Below are 27,214 nucleotides of genomic sequence, written 5' to 3'. Positions count from 1 at the left end.
GGGAAGGCTAGAGTGATTTTTATGTATAAAAAAACACTATGTATCTTTATTCTAGCAATAAAAATATATTATTATTATTATTATTATTATTATTATTATTATTATTAATGGCAAGTATGGTTGTTATTAGAACACCAAGGACGACTACTGTAAGCAAAATCATACAAAAGACTGGAATAGTTGGAATGTCTCAAGAATTAAAGACAAATGCCTTCCAAGAACTGTTTTCATATGTGGATCTTGGAAATAACAAAATGGAGATTAAAGTTCAGAATGATCGGAAATGATTACGGAAGCTAAGGTTAAACTAAAGAGTAGTGAAGTGGGAAAACATGAGTGACACATAGGTATTAATGGTACAATCCAAAAGAAATCTCTCAAAATATAAAATTAAAACAGAGCACAAGTTTATTTAATGGTTCTCCTTTTTAATGGGTAATGTAAATAATTAACAAATTACTGTAATGTTACACTAAGTCAGTTTAACTCTTTAAGCACATATAGCTTCATTGGTACTTATAAACGAAAAGTGTTATTAATGTAACATTTCAAAGCTCACATTTACTGGAACACAAGATGAATTACGTAACTACAGGTAAAAGTAATTCTACAACTAAGATGCACTTATTTTTTGTTTATGATTAAACACAAAATTTCAAAAAAGGCATTTAAACCATATTTTCAATACAACATACTTGAATTACAGCACTTCAAAAATTTAATTTTGACGAAAATCAGAAGTATTGTCTCTTGAATGTAATTTTTAAAACTAACTTTTGTAAGATTTGTATCTTGTGTTTCAATAAATGATAGAGACAAACAAACATTCCTCGTCCAAAAAGAAAATAGATGGAAGTTTACTTGCAATATTATAGCTGCCACAAAAATATGTGGAGAAGTTTTGACTGTATTGCTGTAGTATTATGCAACACAATATAAAATTCTTAGTTTAATAAAGCAGCATAATACTGTCGCATACCAAATACACAACGACGAAGTATACTAAATTGGTTTCCACAATTCCTGCCTCTCAATATAATTATGTAGCAATGGCAACAGTAAGATTTGTAGCAAACAAAAAAATGTTCCTCTCTGAAAGCAATGAACTGGATCCTCGTTTATCTGAAGATTTTATCTCAAACAAGCTTTCCATCTGAATCTACCCAGAATTAAATCTCATAAAAAAAGCAACTGTCAGAACTTTTGCAACCTTCATGACTGAATGGAAGGACATCAGAGTTTCTTGACACTCAACACTTGATATCAAAAATGAAATATGTGCTATAACTAATATTCAACATGCTTCCATTAAACTAAATGCAGAGAATGTACTGATACTATAAATGCTGTTGACTGATATTTTGACAAATACATTTTATTGGTCTGTATAAATGCTGTTCCTCTGACATATGTGGAGTGCTTTGGAATAACAAGGTATGTGTAAGAAGAGGGTGTTAGGCAGTTCGGTGCCCGTGGCACGATCCCACGTGAAACTTTAAATCAACTTAAACAATATAAAATTTCTGATGCAACGATTGATGCCACAGGATCTCACGTGTTAAAATCATCCTTAGCTATAATTAGTAATCATTTGTACCCAACAAAATTTTTATTGTAAATGATTTCCTACGTTTTCTTATCTTAATGTTTTTTCTTTTTCTTTCCAAGTGTCACAAAATTGTTTTGTTTACTTATTATTCTTTATGAATTGATTAGTAGGCCGATCTATCGAACCCTTATTTAGGGCGGCTTTTGTTTAAACAAATTATCTAACATTGTTTTCATTAACAAAGAAATGCCTTTGCAAATCTGCGTTTTTGAATTAGTATTATTGATAGTTTATATGTGTAAGTTTCATCTAATATTCGTCAAAATGTCGTTACTGAGTTTGTTATTTTGATACATTAATTGTGCCGACTATATCGAGGTATTTGTACATACCTTGTTATTGCAGAGCACTCCTCATATGTTGGGTTTTGTATTCAGTACTAAGTTAATTTGCGATTTTCTCTCAGAGATTAATGATACTTTAAGGAGACAAAGTAATAAGAAGGCAATTCTTTTTAAATTTAGTTAAAAATATTTTAATCCTATTTGTTTCTTTACACAAATTTCTCTAGATATAAAGTAAATTCAACCTCGATCAAAATCATTTCAATCTGATCCTATGGAATTTTATTAACATCACCCATGAACTGCTTATAACAGAATTCTTCCAAAGTAATTAGCCCATTTTTGTACCAAATATCCACATTTTAAGTATCTTGTTAAGGAGTGGCTCAGCCAAATACTGCAAGGACTAACACAATAAGCCAGATGGATGCAGTGCATAATATATCAAGCTAGCACCTGTAGATGGACCCATGAAGGATGCGAAGGGAGAGGAAGGCAAAAAAAAAAAAAAAAAAAAAGTAAGCAAGCATATTGTTCTTCTCACTGCCAGCATACTTATTTTTCATGATATTTAAAAGTATTGAATACATTCTCAACACACTAAAAAAAAAGAACTTCATATTGTCCACTATCAACAGTGTTGAAGCATCAAGAATACTGTCATTCCACCAACACTCAATACTGTATATATACACATATTAAAAATCCTACAGATGATAATGTAACAGAACTTCTTTCAGAGAAGCTTGAACTTCCAAAGAACACGTATTTCTTGGCATCAAACACTATTTATAATCATTCAAACAACAGATAATAAAAATTACTGTCAAATATAGCACACTTGATCTTATGACCTTCGAATTATCTTCACGTGAAATATAAATTAATTTCCGTATGTTACAAATGCAAAGCCTACTGAATTCTAATTATATTAGTACTTCCAAAACAAGCTGTTTCCTCTTTCAAAATAATCAGTAATTGGTATTAAATCATAGCTTAATATAATATCCTGTAACAAAATTACTTCCTGCCAATAAATTATTTTACACTATCAATACAAGTATTTACATATTTCTTAAGGGCCCTGATACTGATAAATTATTAATGAAAATAATTGCAGTATGTACAAATCAAAATTGCAATATATAAACTACAGTATTCCTAATCTTTAAAATTCACTAGCATCAACGTGGAGGCGAAGGCAACAAGTAATTTATCACTGGTTACTTTGGTTTTGAAGCTGATAGGTGACTGAAAGCATAACCCATTTCATTTAGGTTCAGTAAATGGAGAGCAGGTAGGAAGATGTTCCTGTAATGTGGGCATACAGTGTGAGTTGCCAATATGTAACAAACACTTGATCATTCACTTTCAAAGAAAACAGTAACTGACCTTTTAAGCAAGTCATGCTGAACTCTCATACTTCTAAAAGAAGTAATATAATAATTTCTAGAGAGACATATAATAATAACGCCATTTTATTATATTTTTCACCCTGAAGTGTTGTGAAGGACGAATTGTATTGTGGCATAAAATACATAACAAATAACTCCAATGGAATTTACACGACAGGCTATGCACAATAAATCAACAATATATACATAAAGAATGTTAAATGCTCAAGAAATAATTTCATAAACGTAACAAATAATGGCTTTCACAAACAAATCGAAGCCATTTAGTTTGATTGCTGATGGAATAAAAAAAATGTAATTCTTATGTTGCATTGTGTTGGCGTGTATTAGTCCATTTTCAGGAATGTCTGTTGTCCTAATAACACGGTAAAATTCATGAATATGAAAATATTCACTCATATTGCAATGGAATGCATCCATGAGCTAAAGTGTGGGACCTTGCAACATTCATTAAGTTGACATCACAGACAAGTTGACGTCACATTTTTTTTTCGAGAATTTTATTTTTAATGAAAAGAAAGTATGTAGTACGTAACAAAGTAACATACTAAAATTGGAGAAGATTACACAACAAAACTGTACCTGTTTATGTTTCTAAAGTAAATTAAAAAAAAAAAAAAAAATCTGGAAATAATCTCACTTTTGGATACATTCTCATCATCTGCACACCCACAACAATCTTGCCCGTGACTATGAAGATATTCAAAGCCTCTTTCAAGAAAATATAAATAAATGTAAATAGCTATTTATATACAAATGACTAACGTAATGGGTTAGGAGACAAAGAAGCCAAATTTCCAAGACTGGATGGTCCTGAAGGGCTCAGATTCAATTTATCGATTTCTTCATCTGCTTGGTTATTCTTCAGTTCTTGCAGAGTGTACACAAATTTATTCCATTCGTCATGTCGTGGTTGAGCAAGTTGCTGCAACAAATAGTAGTGCATATATAAATTATGAACAACAATAACACCACCATCTAAAATATATGAACACTGCAATTGAGAGGAGTCAAATAAGTGTAGATACAAAAATTGAAGTATCAATTGCTTTCCAAACAATACATGGAATGTTACTAGAATGTAACAACTGGATAATTTTAATTACAGCATTTGTTAGTTTACATTTCTATTGCTATTGTGTGCTTGCTACTGTGTAAATCAGCCAATCATAATTAAACAAATATCCAAGTCAATGCTGTCATACCATATTTAACAATAAACACATCGATGAAGCTCACAGAGTACAGAAATTTTTGTTTTTATTTGATACATCCACAGTAAAATGGCATAATTTCCAACTGCTTATCATATAAAAAGTAGTTACAGTGATCATTCTTTTCGTAGAATGAGTTTTTATTACAGTAAACTGTAATTTTTTTAACATGTTTTAAATCATAGGGTCCAAAAATTAATTTCGTTTCTTCAACATTCATTATAACATTATGTCACTGTATTAGTCGAGAAAAAGAAGAATTGCGGGTACCTGACTCTGATCATTCATCCAAACATCCCCATCTACTGGGTTAAGCACTGAAGCTTGTTGTTCTTTCAGCTGCCATGAAGGTGTTGCCCTTGGTGCACCATAGGAAGCAAATTACATAACACTGTACGATGACGATTAATGGAGGAATAGCGGAATGCCAGTAGGGGAAATGGGAGTAACTGACGAAAACCTAACATCAAACACTGTCTTCGTCCACTACAAATTCCAGTTGAACCTGCTGGGATTCGAACCCGGATTACCACCATGGAAAGTTGATGCTCTTGCCACTCTGCTAATGGTGCGCCTACCAGCTACTATATTTAATCAAAGAAACTCACCTCACCAACATCATATACCCAGATCTTCCCCATGTCATCACCAACAGTGACGTGGAGTCCTGATGGGGTCCATGATACCCTGTTGAGTGCAGGTGAACCATCAACCATAGCACTAGCTGTGGGTACCTCTGTATCCTGTAAAGAACACACATCACACAATTCAACTCGAAGTAAATTTTTGTCCCTTTGCATAGCAGAAGACAAAAATTACATATGTACTTACTTGATAAGCCCACACCATATTTAGATTAATTATAAATAGGAAATACACTTTACTAAGCCTCAAGAAAATGAACTAGTTTGTTAAATTATTCATCTATTTACTCCAATAGATAATTAATATCTTGTCATTTGGTTCATTGCTTTCTTCTCGAACTGTTCTTTTGTTTTCTAAAATGGCCACTACATACAAAACCATCACTGTCAACCAAGTTTTGTAATAAAATTTATATTTTCTTTAAAAGCATACAGCAAAATATTGTGAACATTCAGAGTTTAAGAAAAATGATCAGCTATCATTTATTTAAATTAAATATATATACTGCTGAAAATATTCAGCAGTCAATTACAATGGAGATGAACTAATAATGGTGGTTATTATAGGCATATCCTGTACCTGTGTGATTTTTCTCAATTTTGTTAAAGAATGATTATTATTATTCACACAATGTAGTAGTATGTGTTCTAGAGATTCTTCTGCAAAGTTTGTCAAATTAAATCTACATAGGCATGTTGATAACTATAATTTTGCTTCTATGTAACTGCAAATTATTTGTCTTCTGATATTTGCAAAGGAAACATTGGTTTACAGTTATATTCCAAGTATTAGCTCATATTTTATAGAATATCTTTTGAGCTGTAAAAAAAAGTCTTTGATTTGTGGCAATAAGAACATGTGCTTATGATAAAAGAAATATTCATACAAAAATTTCAGCTTTTAAAACAAAGGGGTCCCATATTTGTTACAATATAACATCCTGTTTAGTGATGTAGGCCTGTGACATTGGAGCATGTTTACAGTGAAAGGAAACCAATTCATTACAAGATAGACACAGAGTACACAAGTGTATGTGTGTACGGAGACGACACAACCGCCGCAGTACAGTTCATTCAAGTGTAATACAAACTGCCGTGAAGTGTAGTGCGCTCCGCAGTATGGCTCAGAAGGAAAGGAACACGTTTTGGAAACTAGAGTATTTAGTTTCACAGTATGGTGCACATGTATTTTGCATTCTAAATAGTAATCTGTATTGTAAACTTTGCAATGTCAGAATTACGTCTCCTAAAAACAAGGAATATAATATACAAAGGCACGTAAGTACAATGAAACGTGAACGGCTGGAACAAGGAAATGTGCAGAAGGACCCTATGTCAAATTCAACATTTTATGAATACATGTGTAAGGCACTTATACCTGCTGACATACCATTTAATAAACTCGCAAATACGGCGTTCCGCGAGTTTTTACAGAAATACACTAGAAGAGACATTTCCACATCAGACTACGTTACGGAAGTACTATGTCGAGCAAATTTACAACACATGCACTACTGAGATCAGATGTAAACAAACAAACCAACACATGGGTGTCAATTGATGAGACGACAGATGCTGTTGGGCGGCATGTAGTTGATGTGATTGTTGGGGGGTCTGGATCCGGAAGACTCTGCTGGATCATACCTACTGTCGTGTGATATGATAAATGCTGCGAACAATTCTACAATATGTGGGAGTTTTTCAATATGCAATGCAATTATTATAGCCATCAGGTAGGTATAGAGGATGACAAAGTACTTCTGATTGTTACTGTTGCAACATCCTATATGTTACAGGCAGTAACTACGTTGAAAACAACATATAAAAAGATGGTAAACATCACAGTTTACCCTGTCAGATAGCTGCTGGATGACAGACACACTGCAGATAATTTAGATGTCAAATATTTCACATATGCACCTGTCGTTTCGCAGTTTTTCTGCACTCAAATCCATACTGGACAGTAGTAGAGACTCATTCACTTTCGAAACTTTGAGAATACATCTTGTTGTTCACTGTAATTACAAACTAAACACGCAATAGATAATAAATCTAACCCAACATGTGTTGAATAGAATTTTCTAATAGTTGAAATGAAGTTAAATAAAGACAGAAAGTAATTCAGAGGAATGTGTGTATTATTCTCTTCTGCAGACTGTACTGTACAAGACGGAGTGGTGCTGCGTGCTCTGTGTATATCCTGGAGTGAGTTGACTTTCTTTCACTGTACACATGCTCCAATGTCACAGGCCTACTGATCACACACTATGTATGTATTGTATATATTGTGACAGTGACGTGAGATTCGAACTCACGACCAGCGTCCCGCAAGAAAGCAGATCGCGCGGGGACGGCGCGCGGCGGAGAGAAGTAAGGGGGAAGAGCCTACGCGGCGAGAGAGTGGAGAGGGAGTTTGCGCGCGCATCTTCTGCTTGCCTAGAGAGGCCGAGAAATCCGTCGAAGTGGAAGACTCGCGAATTCGAACTTTCGAGGCTACGTCGCTGTGGTTATAAATTACGGTCGCGAAGGAACGACAGTAGTTTTCAGTTATTCAGTCAGTGAGTAAGCCAGAGCAAGCAAGCCAGACTTCTGTGCCGGAGTTCGACTCGAGTGTGCGTCCGCATCTGCGTCAGCATCCGAAGGCCTGAGTTCGAGTGCAGTGGACCGCAGTTGGAGGGACCTGAGTTCGAGTGCAGTGGACCGCAGTTGGAGGGACCTGAGTTCGAGTACAGTGAACTGTCTCTGAAGGTCTGTGGTTCGAGATACTGTGAACTCGAGTGACTGAGCTAGAAGAACTGTGAACTGAGAACTGATAGTTCTGATTGGTAAATAGTGCTTTGTAAATATTAGTTAAGATTAACAGTTTATTGTTGTTCGTACTAGTCCAAGTAAATTGTCATTGTCGTCGGTGGAGTGCTATAACGAATACTGTGTTGAGTGAAAATCCAATTGTTGACGAGAGCGTTTAAGGTGAATTGTAGAAAGGAATTATTGTTGTGACGAATAAATTACATTGTTGTTACTAATAAAATGTTACAATATTTTTAAATTATTCAACAACAACGTAACAACTGTACAGTTATCTAGTGTCAATGGAATTGGTGATAGTAAGATGGTATTTTAGAGAGAAGAGACTGAAAATAATACAACTGTTTTTCAGAAGCAGCATGAAATTTTACCAAGTTTCATATGCTCACACTATCTCGTTAATTTTTGTTTCTCGAAAATACATTTTTGATTCCTGTAAAGTTGCTCAGAATTTACAGTTCTTCACTATACATAAAGTTTTAAAATATTCTGCTGAATTACAATGTTGTTCGTCATAATAGACTAATAAAAATATGAAAGAATTTTATTAAAATTAGTGAATTGATTCAGAATTCATTATAGACTCCAGCATGTGCAATGAATGATCATAGCAACCATCCTTCCTTGTTAAATATGCAAAGTGGGTTACATAACACTTACTTGATTCAGATCCCAAAGATCAAGGCGTCCAGTACCGTCCACAGCAGCAAAGAGAGCAGGATGAACTGGGGACCAGGCAACATCATACACATAGTCTCCATTATCTTCAAATGAGTACAAAGGTCGGTTTTCCTTTATACTCCATAATTTAACAGTCCAGTCAAATGACGACGTTAGGAAGAGGTGAGAGAAGTCAATACCTCCTTGAACTGAGTGGGCTGAAATACCAGTTACTGGGCCCTGGTGCCCCTCATAAGTTTCTGTTACCCCAGCTTTGCTACCATGACGGCATGCTGCAAATAAATTCAATTTTCGAACATACATATTTTTTTCTAAGCAGAAACAATGAAAGGAGCTTAGATAACTATACATCCAATTTTGTTTACTATGACGAATCTGAATTAAAATATGCAACAAAACCTAGCATTATTTCAGTTTTGAAAATTAAAAATGAAATATTTGTAGAAGGTACATAGCTGAACTCAAAGATCAGGAACATAATCGTGAAATATAGTGATGGCTAAGAGCACAAACATATGTCCAAAAAATTGAAAAAATGATTTGTCTTGGTGTTATCTATATTCTGAAAAAAATGTATGACAACATGTAAAATTCCATGATTGACTACTCCCAAAAAATTAATTTGCCATTTCCCATAAACTGTGTTTTATGGACATACAACCTTTGTATCTTACCCATCAATATATTATGCACAATTTGCTAATGTTTTCTTTTGCAAAGTAAAAAAAATGAGAAAAAATTCATGAGAAGAGTGTACAGAGTATTGGCTGTACAGATTCTCAACCTTTTGAAGTTAGTGAGCACTGCTCACACATAATACTAAGTGAGTGACCACCATGAAATTGAATAGGTTGAATAAGACTATACAAATATATAAATAAAATAAATAAATAAATAAATAAATAAATAAATAAATAAATAAATAAATAAATAAATAAATAAATAAAATGTTAAAACACTTGCCACAGTAATGATATACTTGAATATGAATGTCACAGTATTTTAGTGATGTCCAAGGAGAAAAATGTTCAATTCTTCTGTGAGAATCCATCAAATACTTTCCCTGTTCCAATTAACTGTTCGAACAGTCAACCTATGATCTTTTCAAAATCACGCTACATGCTTTTTCAATATTATCAGTAATGAATGTGTAATACTGGTCTGAATGTTCGTCTTTCACACTTCCTCTACCCTCCAGAAACCATTAGTCCTCACTCAAAAACACGTAACATGACGAGCAGTAATTACTGTATTCTTTAATCAAGAGTTGAAACATTTCCGTCACAGACTGTTTTTTTAATTTCTCCAGAAACTTATGTTGATGCATTACTCACTTTTTAGGTTTTAGGTATGATATTTTCCACCTAACAGAATGATCATAATCTTAAACATATCTCAATGCCGGCGAAAACAGCAATGAAGTTGATACTTGCTACACTATGACAAGTTAAACCGTGTTATACAGCTCTACACTCGGATTTGCATCTTTGTTCTTCGCCTTACAGGAACAAATCTGTCCCTTCCTTTTTTTTTTTTTTGTATCAGACTTCGTATACAAATTGAAGCAGAATTTCTATACATACCAGAATTTTGTGATACCACTGAACAAAAGATATTAAAAAACCCAATAATAATAATAATAATAATAATAATAATAATAATAATAATAATAATAATAATAATAGTAATAGTAATAATAATAATAATAATAATAATAATAATAATAATAATAATAATAGTAATAGTAATAATAATAATAGAAGAAGAAGAAGGAAGGTATCCCCGTAACATGCCATGAAGGCACTTGGGGGGCATGGAGGTAGAGCACCATGCTTTCCATGACCTCGGTACTAGAATGAGGTGGTGTGGTCGGCACCACGCTCTGACCGCCTTTTACCCCCGGGAAGGACCCGGTACTCAATTTTATAGGAGGCTGAGTGAACCTCGGGGCCGTTCTGAAAGTTTGGCAACGAGAAAAAATCCTGTCACCACCTGGGATCGAACCCCGGACCTTCCAGTCCGTAGCCAGCTGCTCTACCAACTGAGCTACCCGGCCGCCTAGTAATAATAATAATAGTAATAATAATAATAGTAATAATAATAATAATAATAATAATAATAATAATAATAAACAAAAAATTAACTATCCACAAGTACTTTCATGTTGATGTCTTAAAATTTTGGTATACGTGTATTTCCAAATAATATCTTCATGAGTTCTAGACACATTACAATATATACTACTTTTAAAGGTAGCAGGAGAGAGCCATTGGAGCAATGCACACATACAAAGACAGTCTCAAGGCTGCCAAATAAAGTGACGATGGATGAATTTACTGTGTAAATCTACTTCAATACTATTATTAGAAAATGGGTGAAAAATGAAGTAAACTTGGAGAGAGAAATTCTCTTGCATATCTTTATGATATGGATTACGGTGAAGGGTGGTATAAGGCTCACCTGTGTAAACAGACCCTTCTTCACTTCCCACTATGAAGTTGTTAACATCACTGTGTGGAAAAGCAAGACATGTGACTGCAATTGCTTTTCCTTGCTTATGCTGCAACTCCAAAGTCTCTTGAGGTTGAGAAAGCATGTCCAAACTCCATGAACATAACCGTCCATCAGTGGAGACACTTATCAAATTATGAGCATTCTGTGTTCCAACAACACTTAGGCAATATACAGGATGCTACAAAAAGAAATACTCTAGTTAATCGTGAATTCCAGAGCAAATGTCATTTGACTTCTAAGAAAATGGCGAAGTTAAATTTAGAAATCAGGATCTTCATTTCTATAATAATCAGAAAATTAGATAAGGTATAGGGAAAACATGGAATCTAAACTCACATGCCTGTTTTCTAAATCTGATGAAATGACACAATTACATTTCTGTTCTTCTAAATATATTATAACTTCATTTACTTGGAAGGTCTACTCTGATTTTTCATATTTCTTGTCAATGTTCATTGTATCACTAAACAGAGATCTAAGAAAGAGTTTTTCGTAATTCAAAACAGGAAATTCAAAAACAGCACACACAACCATTGTTGTTTTGTACTCAATGTTGTAAATTCTATCTGCTTTGAGTAGAAAGAGAGACAATTCCTTTTGAGATAACTGTAGTTTTATATTATTTGCAACCACACTGATGTACAGACACAGAAACAAAATTTGGGCCATCTGAATTTTGTTTCTGGGTCTGTACTGTTTTATAATTTTTTGCATGGAAGTTAATTTGAATAAATTTTATTATTAGTATTTAACGTTTTTTCTAAGACCCATCTTCAAATACTTAAAGAAAACAAATATGGCACAAATACGTGCATTGTGTGTGCTATATTTTGTGAAAACAGATACACACAGGAATAGTTTTAGAGGGAGAGACTTTTACTCTCACAGATACACCAACACTCATATATACAGATGGCTTATTACCTCAAAATAGTTTTTCTTCTAAATAAAATAGAGAAAGATTAAATGGACTTTACTAAACCGATTCTACAGTATGATTATGTTTTTGATGTTCCACTGTCAACAAGTTCCTGCATGGTAGGCACACAGGCAGGAGCCATACTCCTGAAAATGTCATCTGCACAAGCACAGTTATTAAAGCACCTTGAGAGATCACTAAATTGTATTACGTGTTTTAAGTTGTTGCACTATTTACACAATAATGTTAAACCAAAGAGTGTTCATGCAATAAGCATGTAAAAAAGCAGTCAGAGAAGTAAGACGATGATTTAGATGTTGATGTGCCAAAAGTGTTCAAGGAATAATAATAAGGCCCATTTTCTGTAATGACACAATTAAGTCTTAAAGATACGGGCAACAGATACTGAATCCACTTTTCAAACACTTCACTGATCACAAATGTCTTACATGCAGTCTTCCAAGATTCTACCACTTCTCTCTGTAGTTTCAGTATATTAAATAAGAATTGTTGAATTTATGGTGCTTTCCCGGCATGGCCCCATGCAATTTTTATTTGTGGAGAAATCTGAGAGACGAGGTTTGCAAAATCAATCCCCACATGACGGAGGAATTGAAATACAATACAGTATTTGGATGGAGATAACATTAACTGAAAACAATTAACTTTGCTTGAGAATAACGTTTTGCTAAAGTGTCCAAATATGTATGTATGAATGGCCAGCATTTCCAGATATATCTATAAGCGTCAATGTTGCATCCTATGTTTGCTATTGTGGCTTGCCATACCAGCCACTTAGAAGCTATTGGCAGTAGAATATCAATGAGAAGTAATCGCATTGCACTTGGTGTAAAGATTAAATCTCTTTTCCTTTCTGTATGCCTAACAGTGGATATATCTTATTCACTAAGTTGGAAACTTCATGGATGATAAATGGTCATAAATTTTGACCAGGACGGAGCCTCTTAATGAGACAGTGTCCTTTCATGCGAGGAAAATTTAGATGTATTAATAAACGTGACTGATTATGATTTGGATATCAGTGAACATAGAAAACTGAAAATAACCGAAGGAAAAGCTCCACCGTGACCCTTATGTTTGAATTCTTAAAACTACTTACAGTATGAGCTGCTGTTGAGAGAGGTGTACGTTGAATGGGAGTTCTTTTCTGCACACGATTATCCCATAATACAATTTGTCCTGAGTAAGTTCCACCAAGAATGAGATTAGGATGAAATCTAAAATAAAAGGAAAATTACATATACTATTCTTATTCAATAATATATCAGATTTCCACACTAGTAACTCACACCTGCAGTAGTCACACAGATTTAAAATGCTTGTGTGAATATTTTTTACACATACCAGAATCTGATATATCAAGAATTTAAACAATCTTCTTTAATTTTCATTCTTGACCGTTTATTTTACACGTAATGAGGTCAGAAATTATACACTCGGAGACCTTCAACTGTCTTTCTATAGAGATATATATGGCTCTTACGTCTAAAACATTAATATATTTATACACAAATCAGTTTTAAGTTCTCAAAAGTGGGATGGCACGGATAAATATATAATAGGATGCGAAACTGCGGTCAGCACCATCTGGATTTGGGGGTTTGAAATAAGGTGATCAGCGCCCAACGTCGTAGGTGGTGAATATTAGAACTACGTGTTGGGTACATTACCGAGAGTTTTCTATTTATCCGTTCGAGATATTGCTGTACGGGAGAGTCGAAGATGAAGATGGCGGACTGAAACTTGCTAATAAGTGAATATAAAGTGATACGTGTGTGTATAAGCAGTGTATGTTAAACAGTGATGTTTATGGACGTTGTAAAAATAGTGTTGTTGAATGTATTGTAAAGTAATAGTAATATAATAAATTGAACTATCTAAGTAGTTCTTGCAGACTTTTCCATTGTGCTGTACAATAAATACCCAAAGAATACAATCCCAATTATCTAACCTTTTGCTTTATTTTTTGTCTCTGTCTGGTTATATTTTAATTGGGTAGTGTAAAATAGATCGTATCTTTTATCTTCCTGTTGTCTCCGGTAAGAATTTTCAGTAGAAGATGCTATGAGGAATAAAAATGTAAATGTTTTATTTTAAATTGGGTTAGTTTCGAATATCGATGAGGGTGGGAGGGAATACTTTCTGCACAGTTTAACATTTTCGTCACCAGGTGCGCTGCTAATTGCATGGAGTAATTACTCTTTTCGCTACTTGGTGCGCTGCTAGATGTAATAACGCCCCTCCCAGAAATAGATGGCAGCAAGATCAATTTCTACAACAGCGCTTCTAATATGTATTACGGGAAACTCATTAAGTTTCGCATCCTATTATATATTTATCCATGGGGATGGTTTCAAATGTTTAAAATGTTAAGTGATAGGTTAAAATTTTAACAGGGTAAAGAAAAATCTCACCTTGCAAATGTTGCAGCCAGAACAGGAGACTGGCAATGGAAAATATATTCTGGCGTTGTTTTCTTGAATTTAGTGTTCCAAACTAAACAGACACCATCTGGATCATTAGGCGAGTCCTCATTATTGTGGTAACTAGCTACCAGAAGTTCTGGAAATTGTGGTGACCAATCCAAAGATGTCACACATCGATTGCGTGACCAGCGGTCATCATAAAAGCAGCGGTTTAGTGATAGCCGAAGACCAGATTTTTCATCCCTAAAAATTATTGCATGCAAAAGAAATGCACTATTAAATTACGAATTATTACGAAATGTAATCTAATATTTTATTATTAAATAAAAAGCTTCAAGTAGTATGAAATTTGAATTTTATTTCAGATATGACATGAAAAAATTCCTAACACTTTAAATATTAGGGTCGGTTTCATCAAAAAATGTTGTTGTTTTTTAATGCCAGGCGTTTGACAATAAAGTTATTTGACCTCCAATATTTTTCAAAGATATTATCACGGTCAGCCATTGAAGCATAGATTTTGAGGTCTTCCGAATCCATTTCTTGGTTTGAGTTGCACAACGGGCAATTAGGGGACTGATATATTCCAATTCTATGCAGGTGCTTGGCCAGGTTAAATGGCAAGTTGTAGCCGATTTAAGTGAACACCATATTTTAACATTTTGGTGGCTATTTCATTCACACACAACCCCCAGAATGTTTGGAGGACCACACCTGCTGTTGGTCGACGAGTCCATTAGACCTAGCTGGGAGATCTTGTTGATCACCAGCTTTCCCTTCTTAAGCCACTGGAGGACGATTTTAGTGCCATAGCAGGAGAGCACTAGGAACAGAAAAGTAGAAAGAGGAGGAAGGAAAGTGAAATGAACCCCTAGGCCTCGAATGCTCTAATGCCATCGGGGTCGAAGAAAGTAAGAGTTCAGTCAGAGGACTGGATAGGAAAGGGTAAAGAGGGAATTAGGGATTGAATAGAGGAAAATTATACCAAATTCAGTCATTAACTCATCAAGATGACCAGTGCTAATTGATGATTAGCCCCTCCCTTTAGTTCAGCTTGTAAAATTATGCTTACTAACAGCTGCACCACGGGAAGGTAGGGATGGGACATTGGGTATTTGTCCAGGTTGGTTCCTTAAAGCCTTCAATGGGAAGGATTAATGGCTCTCCCCCCTGTATCCGACAGATACCCTTTTGCAGCCATCAACAAATGTTAAAAATGCACTAACACGTTGTTTGTTATCATATGCTAAAATCTTCACAATTGTGTTAACACTTCACCAACGAATTCCATATGGATGTTAACTAATATTTTGTTAACTCTAGCGAAAATCGTGAATAGTATCAATTAAGAAGGCTGTGTCAGAACCAAAGCTTTTCTGAATGCATTTCACTTGCTCCACATAGAGAAAATTTGTGCAATATTACGATCTCTTTGGTTATTATTATTTGTTATTAATACAGCCCGGAAGTTCAGACGTTTATTTTGGCTAAAATATGCAGGCAAATAGGCAGAAGTAGGCTGTAAAATTATAAAAATAGACATTTAAAATTACAATAAAATCGTCAAAATAGTAATTTAATACAGACTATTTATTAAAACTGTGTATCACATTTTAGTAGACACTACTTACTCCTACTTTTCTTAGTTATATACCAAAACAAGATGTTTGCTCAAGTTCTCAACTCTCATAGCCTCCTGTCAGAGACAAGCTTTTCCATTACTGAAAGGACTGTTCTACCTTCATCGAAGTGACTGGAGCATATTTAAAAAAATGTTATTGTGGATGGATTCTCATCAGTAACAATAGCACAAACTTATGTGCCATTTCTGCTAATCGTTTTCAATATGATTTTACTTGCCAGAGAATTTATTATTTTTTTCCTTTCTGCAGTGTTTTCTTGGAATCTGTAGAAACTAAACCTCTCAGATGAGAGAAACCAACTGCCTTGTGATGTGAGATACAATAGCAGTAATTGATCCCACCAACCCTCTCAGTAGACTGATCAGATTAGGGCTGGTTTGTAGGCATACTGCCACAAATAATTTAAATGTATTTATGTGGAATGAGATTTTTAATAGAGTTTCACATTATGCAAAAATATCGTTTAATTTTTGTAATGAATGCTTCATTTATAATATTAAAAATAGTTTTCATTAATATTTTTAATACATTCGGAATTCGTACAATTTTCCCTTATACTGCTTATTTAATATACAGACCTACATAATAGCTGATTACAAGAAGTATTTTATTTTAAAAACAACTGTTTCCATTTTCATATTCAAACCATCTCATATGTCGGTGTACTGAACAAACCAGCTTCATAAAATTACATAAATATCAAGAGAACAGATAATTCAACACTTACGCTGCTTCATCTCCATCAGAAACACCAGTGTAGTCAGTATAAATATCCACACTTTCTGACAACGCTCGTTCCATTACACGCCCAGTGCGATCCAGAAATCTCTGGAAATCCTCTGTTAAAATTATCATCTGCTTCTCTTCCTCTGATAACTCTCGAACTGTGGAAGAATAAATTATACACATGAAAGTAAATAGTTAAAAAAAAAAAAGAAAATCTTGGAACTGTACCTGTTAACAATACAGCCTACAAGACAATTTATGTTGTCACAACCATTTACAATGATTTATGAAGTCCTATACACGTGAATGTAAATATTATGCTCTTGTTCTGAGTAGCAAGATATTTAAAAATTTTCGTACTGTATTTTTAGTATTAAGCAAGATTTAGTGTTTTAAATCTTACAAAGTTAGCTTATTATTCGACACACATACTAGAGGTCAAAGCAGACTATTATTTTATGAGAAGTAAAACCTTCGAGCTATGAACACACTATACTGTATAGCTAATTCGAATCTCTTTACATCCTTTCTGATTTTTATTTCAAAGAGAAAGTTCGTGTAAGTAATCCCTTCTTCACTGAAAATTTCAAGAATTAAACAAATGACGTAATTCATTAACATTCAATTAACTTCAGAACATGTTAGGCTGATGATGCCAGACATGTCTGTAGTAAGATCTTATAAAATGGTAGATTTACGTTATTTCTTTTCAATGTTAGACAATAAATTTTCACATGATGAAACTGAAGTGTGGGGCCTGATGACTCGAATGCCATACAATAACAATATTGCCATTACACATTAACTCTGATTAAGTTTCCCTTTTGATTGAATGTAATGTATTGCGGAGTAATCAATTACTCATTTTAACAGAAAGTTCTCCAAAAGTTCGGTGTGTTAAAGATCAGGTAAGTGAATAATTTCTGGATAAATGTATGTATCATCTACCAATTACAATAAACTATCACATTTTACTAACCCTGTTTCGGAGGTTCCTGTTTTGGAGGCGCACTCTCCAGTGATGTAAGAGCAGGCTGCACTTCCTTCACTTGGGGTAGGCCATGGGGAAGAATACCAGGTGGTAGCTTGCTTTGGAAACCATCCAAATGTGGTAAAGAGCTCTCCTCATCTTCCGCTTGTGACGTGTCATCAAAAGTCAAAACTGTGGTGAATAAGCTAGTTCCTTGCTATATAGTTTAATCTTAACATATATAAAGGCAGGCAATATCTACACAACTTAATAACATAAATACTTAGAGAAACCAACAACTGAATCAAGAGATGGACAGATGAACACGGAAATTCTAACAACCTTATGTGCTACATATGTAACATTTTTGTCAGATGTAACAAGCTATTTCGAAGGTCTATCAAATTATAATGAATACTAAGAAATAGTTATACTTTATTTTTTGTGAAAATGTATTAATGTTTAAGGAATTTTAAGAAACAGATTGATACAAATAAAGTTTCTACTTAAAATTAGTATGTAAACCCTATTTCCATAACAAATTAAAAATTTATGTATAGGAAATTGTAAGGTTTATTTTTGGATATGTATCATTATCCATAAACATTAGTGTTTGATCTGTTTTCTTAATCAAGTGCCAAAGTTTACGCAGTAACACTGCTTCAAAAATTAGTTCTAAGGCCTCTAATAATTCAAGTATCTTGTTACAACTTACGCAAAGAAAAAATTATCTGACATTACTCTCCACCTGAATCATATGCACACTAGAACTTCAACAAAGTATTAAATTTCCTTTACAAAACTAAGAATATATTGTATGTTTATAAAGAAAAGACAGATCTGATGTAATTGTTCAATGCAAACAAGAATTTATTTTATTGACCGTGAACAATAACAGCAACATTAAGCATCAAAATAAATTTTACTTCACTCTCACTGAGGACTTTTAATTTAGGTATTTAATAAAATTCATCTCCATTAACTCATAATCCCAAACTGAGAAAAATGTTGGAATATAACTTTACTTAAAAGGTAATGTTTTACATAATGTAAAAAATTGACATTTCCTTTAATAACTAATTTCTTTATTAGTTGAAAAAAGAAAAGCCAGCCAAATTTTAAAAAAGAAAGCAATCATGACTACATTGCGCCATTCTGAACAGTATTCGCAATCAAATGGAAGTAAAAAAATCTACCAGGGCAGCACAGCAGTTTAATTTATATGCATTTTCAATTACATACAAGCTGTATCATTCATTCTCTGTAAATAGCAAGCAAAGTATGTTTAAAGAGTAATTCAATATTAGTGGATGAACTGTTTCATTGCAAGCTCAAAATGAAAACAATGCATCAAATTTTATGCCAAAATATAGGTAAAATTGGATTCTGAATACATTCTTTATTGTAAACTACTATCTCAAGAACAAAGCACATGTTAATGACTTTTTTTTTGTCAAATGACGAATATTTGGCAGTTCGTCATACATCCATATAAAGCCAGTTGTGTAGGCCAAATTTACCAACACAGTTGTTGCCCAGGGTTTGCTATAGGAAGCTAGTCTATGCTAAACCTGTGATGAGATGAGATGATGGAGAATTGTTGGGATGCCACAGAGTAACTGAGCTCCCGGAAAAAAAAAAAAAACCTGTGTTACCTGGACCACAAGCTTGCCCAACACAATTCATAAATCAGGAATAAACCAGGGATTGAACCTGGTCCACAGGATTATGAATCCAGCACTCTAGCTATTGGACCGCCATGGCAGCACATTAATACCTTATGAATACCACATTCTACAATGAACATTTCAATAAGTTGCTATAAATTCTTTTATAATTTTATTCTTGTTTTAAAATATTATAAAATAAAAGTTTACAAGGGAATATAGCACATGCGATGTTTATTCTCGATTTTTAGAAATTCCAGGTAATGTTTACATAAGCATTTATAGCATTTTCATTTGAACAATTATTAAAAAAAGAGAGCTGTACTATGATGGACCTAAAAATTGGCTAACGCTACTTTTAACAAACACAGTACTCTGTTAATAATAACACCCAAATAGTAAAAGAAAATGCCTCTTTTTATCTGAAGAGCACATTATATATTTAGGGACTATGTAAGTAGCATATGATAAGTACGGCACCCCTTTTTTACCTGGAGAGTACATTATATAGAGTGAACCATAAGTAATGCCATTAATTTCTAGGAGTTTATCTTTTGAGTTATTTCAAACAAAAAAGTTTAATACAATTTTATTCGTTTTTGTTTCCTTTTCGAAAAAAAAAAATTATATGAAACATTTCACAGCGTATTTTGGGAAAGCTACTGGATTCATTCCCAAAATGCTCAGTCTATTTAAGAGAGCAGTATATTATGATAATAAATTATTGAAAGAATTTTAGTTTTGTCCTTTAAATGAGCAGAAATTTTATCTGAACAAATGTAACTTTTCGTTCTGAAAAGGAATTTTAAAATGTTGATTGAGCATACTGGGAATTCAATCAATGGCTTTCCCAAAACACGTTATGAAGTGTTCCATATAAAACAATTTTTGTCTAGAAAAGAAAGCAATATTGTATTAAACATTTTTTTTAATATATCAAAGAATAACCTACTGAAATTAGAGACATTACTTACAGTTCATTCTGTATATTCTATTTTGAGGACTCTATGCAAATGGCATATGATAATATACTGTCATTTCTAGTATTCACTAGTAAGGAAAACACAAAACTGAAATAAATTAATACATTTTTAATGGACTAGTTTTTGTATTTTCACCAGTTTATAATTAATGCCAAAACATGATAAATATAAAAGATAATGCCATAAAAATCAAGATTTGTATGGACAGAATATATCCATATGAAAGAAAAATTAATTTTCAAGCAGAATACATATATTTTTGGACACTAGATCACAAAGTTTATATAAATCCAGTATCTTTTTGAACTAAGATTTTATTTCTACACTTTTTTCCTTCAAGAATTTCTCCATTATTCAGCCCAAGATATGCTGCAGTCTACTGCCTTATTGTGCGCCCACAATATTTTCTATTTTGTTCACTACTTTTGTGCATCAAAGCTCTCTATGGTCTCATCAGATGACTGACCTCCTACTTATCCACAGACAACTTGGTGAGTTGAGGAACAGTTGGCTGATAAATTTTGTGCCAAGTCCTTTGAACCAGGAACAAAATTCTTTTTTACAAACCATGAATCAACAAAATGGAAACCACGATTTTATTTTCCTTTCAAAGGAACCCATGCTAAGGATTTTTTTTATGAATCCATATTTTGAAATGACAAACTTTGGAGCTAATGGCAGCATAGTGAACAACAATATACTAGTATAGAAAGAAATAAAGTTTCTTAGATCGGGCTGCAAATCAAGACCGCTGACTGTGACTTTTATTGTTATGCAACAAAGGGGTCTCAAAACATTTTTACATAAACAAAGGTGAATTGAAATAAAACCAAATTTGGTTCGGTTGTTCAGCAGAAGGTCATTGCTCCGTATCAAGAAATCAGAGTATGTTCTCTGAAATGTATGTAGAACAAAGGGACTTTACTGAACGAATTTTATTCCACTCATCTCATTCTCATTATGTTGTCTTACTGGCACTGAATAAATCCAGCAAATTTAAAAAGCATCACTAAGTTCTCTTAAGTGAAACTGCGCCATATAAAGTATTTGTAATATTTGCTTAATACAGTTCCCCCATTACACATGTAATGGATTTTCTCCATTGATCCTTCTGGCCACAGTATCGCCCTGGGGTTTACTTAAGCTCTAACAGAAAGAGTACCACGGGTATTTCCTTGGAGGTAAAGGCAGCAGGTACATAGAACTGACATTCCTATTGCCATTAATGCTGCTTGTCTCTATAGGTGGGAGGTTAAGGCTCGCCACTCGCTGGGGTGATATAGTCTGTAATGGGGTAGACTCTAATTACTTCAGCAGACAGAGCTCTACTATTGACAGTTTATATAAATTTCATCACTTCCAAAGAAAAGCATCTAGTGTTATAATATGTAATTAAACTCTCATAACAAACTTCCTAGTTTTGCATACAAACAACGAGATACATCATTAAACAAGAGCAAAAAATACAAAACAACACAAATCCAGTTTATTGAAGAATATATTGTAATATCATTTTCTGAACCAAGATTTATTGTTCCTGAAATATGATGTAACTGTTGAAGTTCCAGTGTGCAAAACAAGAACTTGAAAATTACTCATTTCATAAAGAATCATTCATACAACATAAAATAAGCAGTGGTAAGAAGTGAAAGTCAGAAAAAGAAGAAAGCATGATTTCAAGAACACTAATGACAAAGATATTACTAAGCATGTGGAATAATTCAACGCAAACTTATGTTTCCATCCTTCAAGCCATGTCCAATAATATTCAGTGTCAATAATTCAGTGATGAGCTTACAGAACATTACCATAATTACGAAATTAACTATAGATATCATAACGAAACACAAGGAGGTGTAATATGTAGATTCGATATAAATTATATCACAGTAAAGACACAAACACAATGAAGTAGCTAGCATGACAAAAGCACCATACAAGTTACTGAAAGCATTTCACTGCCCACATTTACTTGCACCCACACAAAATATCTGGAAGGAAATTATGAGGAAATTGTTTTGTAATAATTATTTAATAATTTCATTATTATAATGTTTAAAAGATAATACACATTCAATTATAAACGCATATACCTTCGAAAGCCTTAACCACGAAAACTAAATCTAAGGTTTAAAGATAAAGTCATCTAAATAAAATCACTCTAAAATATATATCACTGCAACAGCAAAGGTCAGAAAAATTAATTATGTATCATGACAAAAAATTTGTCTTGGTACCCTGTAATTATAAATTTTAATAACTGATTTAAACCTCCCAGTGCTTCCAAAGTAAATGTGCAATGTTGGGTTAAGAGTGATAAAAGAATATTCGAGGTTTCCAATACTGACAACTTGGACAGAAGTTATTGCGAACACAATTTCTCACAGTCTATATATCATGGAATTAAAAAGTATAATCAATACAATAATTTTCTAAATAAGTATCATCCCAGCCCCCGCCTCCCCCCAGGTATTTCCTACCTCCCTTGTCCTCAGAAAGAGGTCAGTATCTTCAGCCATTTTGTGCACTACGTATTGGAGAGATGACTGATCTGGTATCACATTTACTCACAGAATTTTATGTATTACTCTATATTTATAATGATATTTCATTAACCAAGAATCAGTTCACAATTTCTACATGAAATAATAAAATAATTTAAAACTTTCGTTTTCAATTTATTTAATTCTCAACTTTCAACATAAAATTATATTTCTAAATCTAACCTTACCTCATCTCAGAAACTTTATTTATTCCAATATTAAATCAGCTGAATTCAACGAAAAAAGAACAATAACCTCGTGTTGAAGAAATGAAAATAGCACTAACTGGAATTTTAAAACGAACTTACAGAACGATACTCATTATTAATGAGTTAGTAGTTTCACAAAAGCAGTTTCTTTAAACACACATACCGTCGTCAATGTTGTATGCAAATTTACTATCTGTTTACAAACGAGATTTGTAGATGGATAATTAAAAATGAATATAAAAGTAGGCTATATAGTAAAGGAACTACTTAATTGAGAAAACAAAGCTATTTATATTAATTAATAGTATGTTAATCTGGACTGTTGCACAAAATAGTTTCTTCTACTTGATTTGCATCCAGTCTTGCATCTTGAAAAACACCAACACCTTAACAATATTACTATCCCAGTCTTTGTTTCAGTTATAAACACTACTATTCCAGCTAAGATACTACAAAACTTCTTTACAAATGCCTTGTGATATAATTAACACTTAAGAACAAATTTAACACATACAAAGCGAAATATGTCTGTGAAGATATTCCACTATCACTTTCATTTTCAGTATGAGAATAATGTAGCAAGCATGCGCGCAATAACATAGCTATTATATATATTTGTAAATAAAGGATCATATTACTGTGAAAGTAAGATACTTTGAATGAATAAAAATTAATTATATGCGGAGTATTTCTACATTTTTGACAAATGTTTATGCATAAATGGACAGAAGGTCAGAGTGATGTAAAGCTAATGCAAAAGTGGTAAATTTTAAGGTTTATTTGGCAGATACAGTTTTCTTTCATAATATACAATACTGATGAAAAATGACTGCAACTGCTTTTATGGTACACTATATACTGTAAGCTGCTACTGCTGCAATAAACAGTACAATGTAAATTGCTCAAACTATATTTTTTCACATATGTTATAGAAAAATGTTGTGTCAAAAGAAATGTGCAGAGTTGGTGCTGAGGTCAATAGACTACCCTCTTTAAGCACTTTTACACTGAGCGAGTGCAACAGCGCCAAGTGCAGTTCTAATTTTCTATTAACTGTAAGTACATCGGTAACTAGATTTATTTAGCCTCTAAAATCTCTATCTGAAGAAAATTTTTGTTTAAAACACACTTTAGCACACAACAAGTCTTGCTTTGAACTATATGAAATACATGTCCTGCAATAATTTAGAGCAAAACCCATTTTCTGTTATCTTTTCTCCTGGTCTCCAAATAAAGCATTGTTTGAAATGTGGCATTTCACATGTAAACTTCCTGGATAGAGAGACTCCTAAATGATGAATGTGAACAAGTTGCACTCGAAATTCACAAAACTGTGAACAAATCCGCAAATTGCATACTGCAATTTACTTTCCTTTTAATCAAAGATGCCAAAAACATTTATTTCCACTCAAATATCGAATCTTGTATTTTTGCAACATCGCAATACACTTTCTATTTGTCACAGTCACAAAGTAAATCCCAAAATTAAAATATACAACAGTGTTCATATTAAATATATAAAAATGAATTTAATTACGTGTAAATAAATTTATTATTGAATTTAACATTTTTTGGATGACAGGGATATTCATAGTAATCATGATATTTATTAAGGAAATCTCAAATGAACATTCTTTGCAGGATTTTAACCAAAGTTTAAGAACATAGTTACTATGAAGTATGAAAATGCATAATTTTTGTACTTATGATGGTTATAAAATGTGCGTTTAATCATTGCATTCTGAAACTTCACTAAAAATATTAAATTCTGCAAGATAATATATTTGGATATCAGTATTATAAAACATTTAACTCTTTACTAATAAAATTATAAATATGTAAGGCAAAAACAAGACACAGTTAATTTACTGGAAGAACATTAATTTAGCAACATTTTCATTTATTAACAAGTTCAGTTGTTTTTCATTATACATTAAGTATAAGTGCCTTAATTTACTTCACACTTTCAGGCCACACAATACTTAATAAGGGGCATTTAAAATGCAAGTAAATTTTTAATGTAAACTAATTTCATTTTCTTTCTACCACTACTAAGAAGCTAACGAAGTAACTCATTATCTCTCTAGAAATTCAAACAAAAATTTACAACTCATCCATTGCAGGCTATAAATCAAGAGTACTTTTTTATTCTAATATTAAGGGATGATATTATACAGCAGTGTTTCTATTCGACTTTGGTTAGCATCATACTTAAGATTCTTGTTTTGACATAATATGGATTCCAGTTTATTTAGATTTATGACAATCATTATCAATACTGATAAAAACTGTAGCTATCAGAAACAACCTACTTTCCGAATTCATTATTTTATGTAAGAAGTAAAATATGTCTACGCTATATTCTTTAATGTTAAACATACAATGTTTATTGTAAGTAACACTCTTGTCTACAAAGAGTGCAACATCACACAAATACTTTCCATGATATATGAGACCAATAAATAACCTGAGTGACCTGTTAGTACATTATTGTCTTTCTGTTTTATATGTCAACGGAGCCTTAACATGATATGCCATAGAAGTTGCCGAATTGTCACATTCAAAGTATGATGCGAAGAATGGCTTCCTCAATACTAATCCTCTTGAATGACACAGCATCTCTGCATTCCTGTTATGATCTATTATAGGTGACATCCTACAGGGATAGAATGTTATGCTAACACCTTTCTTTATTACACAAATACATTTCCATTACAACAAACTAACTATGGTGCATTCACACCATGTTCAAAGGAAACTTGTTTGTGCCTCTGTTGAGATCTGACATCTGCAGTCAAAGCTGATTTTGTGTAGGGACATCCAAAAATATACTATTACTCAGAAGTACTAATGTTGTCTGAGTCCTCTTCCTATGTCATTCAAGATGTTTATTTGCACTAAAGACGACAATAAGATATATCCATCGGGGGTTGACTGACTGAATGCTCGTAGCAGGAAGTAAGACATAATTATACACAGAGTTTAACAAAAAGATATGTCAAAATTTTAGAGGAACATACCCTCGTATGTAGAGGATGAAAATGTGTTATATGAACATGGCTTCAGAAATGCTTTATTTTCTTGTTGAAGCTCTTTCTAAACTTTGAACATGTTGCATGTTGTGCAAGCTATTTTGTTTTTGTGTGGAATACCATCACAGCTATCTTGTATATTACACCCCATATCAGAACAATGAACACCAAAAGTGTGGGAAACAGAAAGAAACAAAATGTATGGTGCATCACACCCACCCTATCCCCATTAGTATTTATTATGTTCTAACCAGAGGTAAACAAGAGCGTCTACATGTAATCAGATTGTTCTGGTGTGAGGTTTTTCTTACACTTTAACTATGAAGGCATTCTATATTAACTAGTTTACTCAACAGACCAGACAATGTATGCAGTCATAGAAAAAGAGCTCTAACAAGGAAATAAACCTTTTTCGAACCAATGTTCATATAACATATTTTCATCCTATACATATGAGAAATGTTTCCCCAAGTTTGAACATACCTTTTTGTTACACTGTCTGTGTGTGTATATTATCATAATTCTGACAAGTAATAGGCCAAGTGACCTGTTACGATCTTCTTTTCTGTCCATCTCTTTGGAGGTCTGCCAATAGATGTTTTTCCTCTCGGTCGATAATTTAAAACTACCTTTGGAAATCTGTTGTTGCACATTCTGTTGACGTGATTTTTCCACTTTCCTTGACATCTCCAAATGTACTCAGCTTTCAGCTTTATATTATATAAAATCATTCCCACCATAGCCACAAACTAATAATTGTTAGTAATAGCTTATCTCTTAATTTTGCATTGTTACTCTTATAAGCTACACAACTTTCAATAGTTACGTAATTTACCTGAAGAGATTTTCATTTAAGAATATATATATATATATATATATATATATTGCTCTAATTTAGAAATTTTG

The 27,214-nt window shown here is 33.0% G+C and overlaps 1 protein-coding gene across 17 annotated transcripts in view; it reads right to left on the bottom strand.

Moving 5' to 3' along the window:
• Positions 1 to 385: 385 nt before the first annotated feature.
• sw (short wing) overlaps positions 386 to 27,214 on the bottom strand; it is a 62,045-nt gene continuing 35,216 nt past the window's right edge. For 11 of the 17 annotated variants that reach the window (XM_069818819.1, XM_069818815.1, XM_069818816.1 and 8 more), the window contains 8 exons: positions 17,884 to 18,066; positions 16,906 to 17,062; positions 14,524 to 14,778; positions 13,209 to 13,326; positions 11,116 to 11,347; positions 8,635 to 8,927; positions 5,131 to 5,265; positions 386 to 4,233 (listed from right to left, as the gene is read on the bottom strand). In XM_069818819.1, the coding sequence (XP_069674920.1) occupies positions 4,069 to 4,233; positions 5,131 to 5,265; positions 8,635 to 8,927; positions 11,116 to 11,347; positions 13,209 to 13,326; positions 14,524 to 14,778; positions 16,906 to 17,062; positions 17,884 to 18,066 (1,538 nt within the window). In that variant the 3' untranslated portion in view covers positions 386 to 4,068. The remainder of the gene's footprint in view (positions 4,234 to 5,130; positions 5,266 to 8,634; positions 8,928 to 11,115; positions 11,348 to 13,208; positions 13,327 to 14,523; positions 14,779 to 16,905; positions 17,063 to 17,883; positions 18,067 to 27,214) is intronic. The other 6 variants (XM_069818817.1, XM_069818821.1, XM_069818823.1 and 3 more) reach the window with 1 other exon arrangement.

This window comes from Periplaneta americana, chromosome 2, assembly GCF_040183065.1.
Source record: "Periplaneta americana isolate PAMFEO1 chromosome 2, P.americana_PAMFEO1_priV1, whole genome shotgun sequence".
Taxonomy (NCBI): Eukaryota; Metazoa; Arthropoda; class Insecta; order Blattodea; family Blattidae; genus Periplaneta; species Periplaneta americana.
Note: the sequence above shows the minus strand (reverse complement) of the source record. Positions and strands in the feature narration are given on the sequence as shown.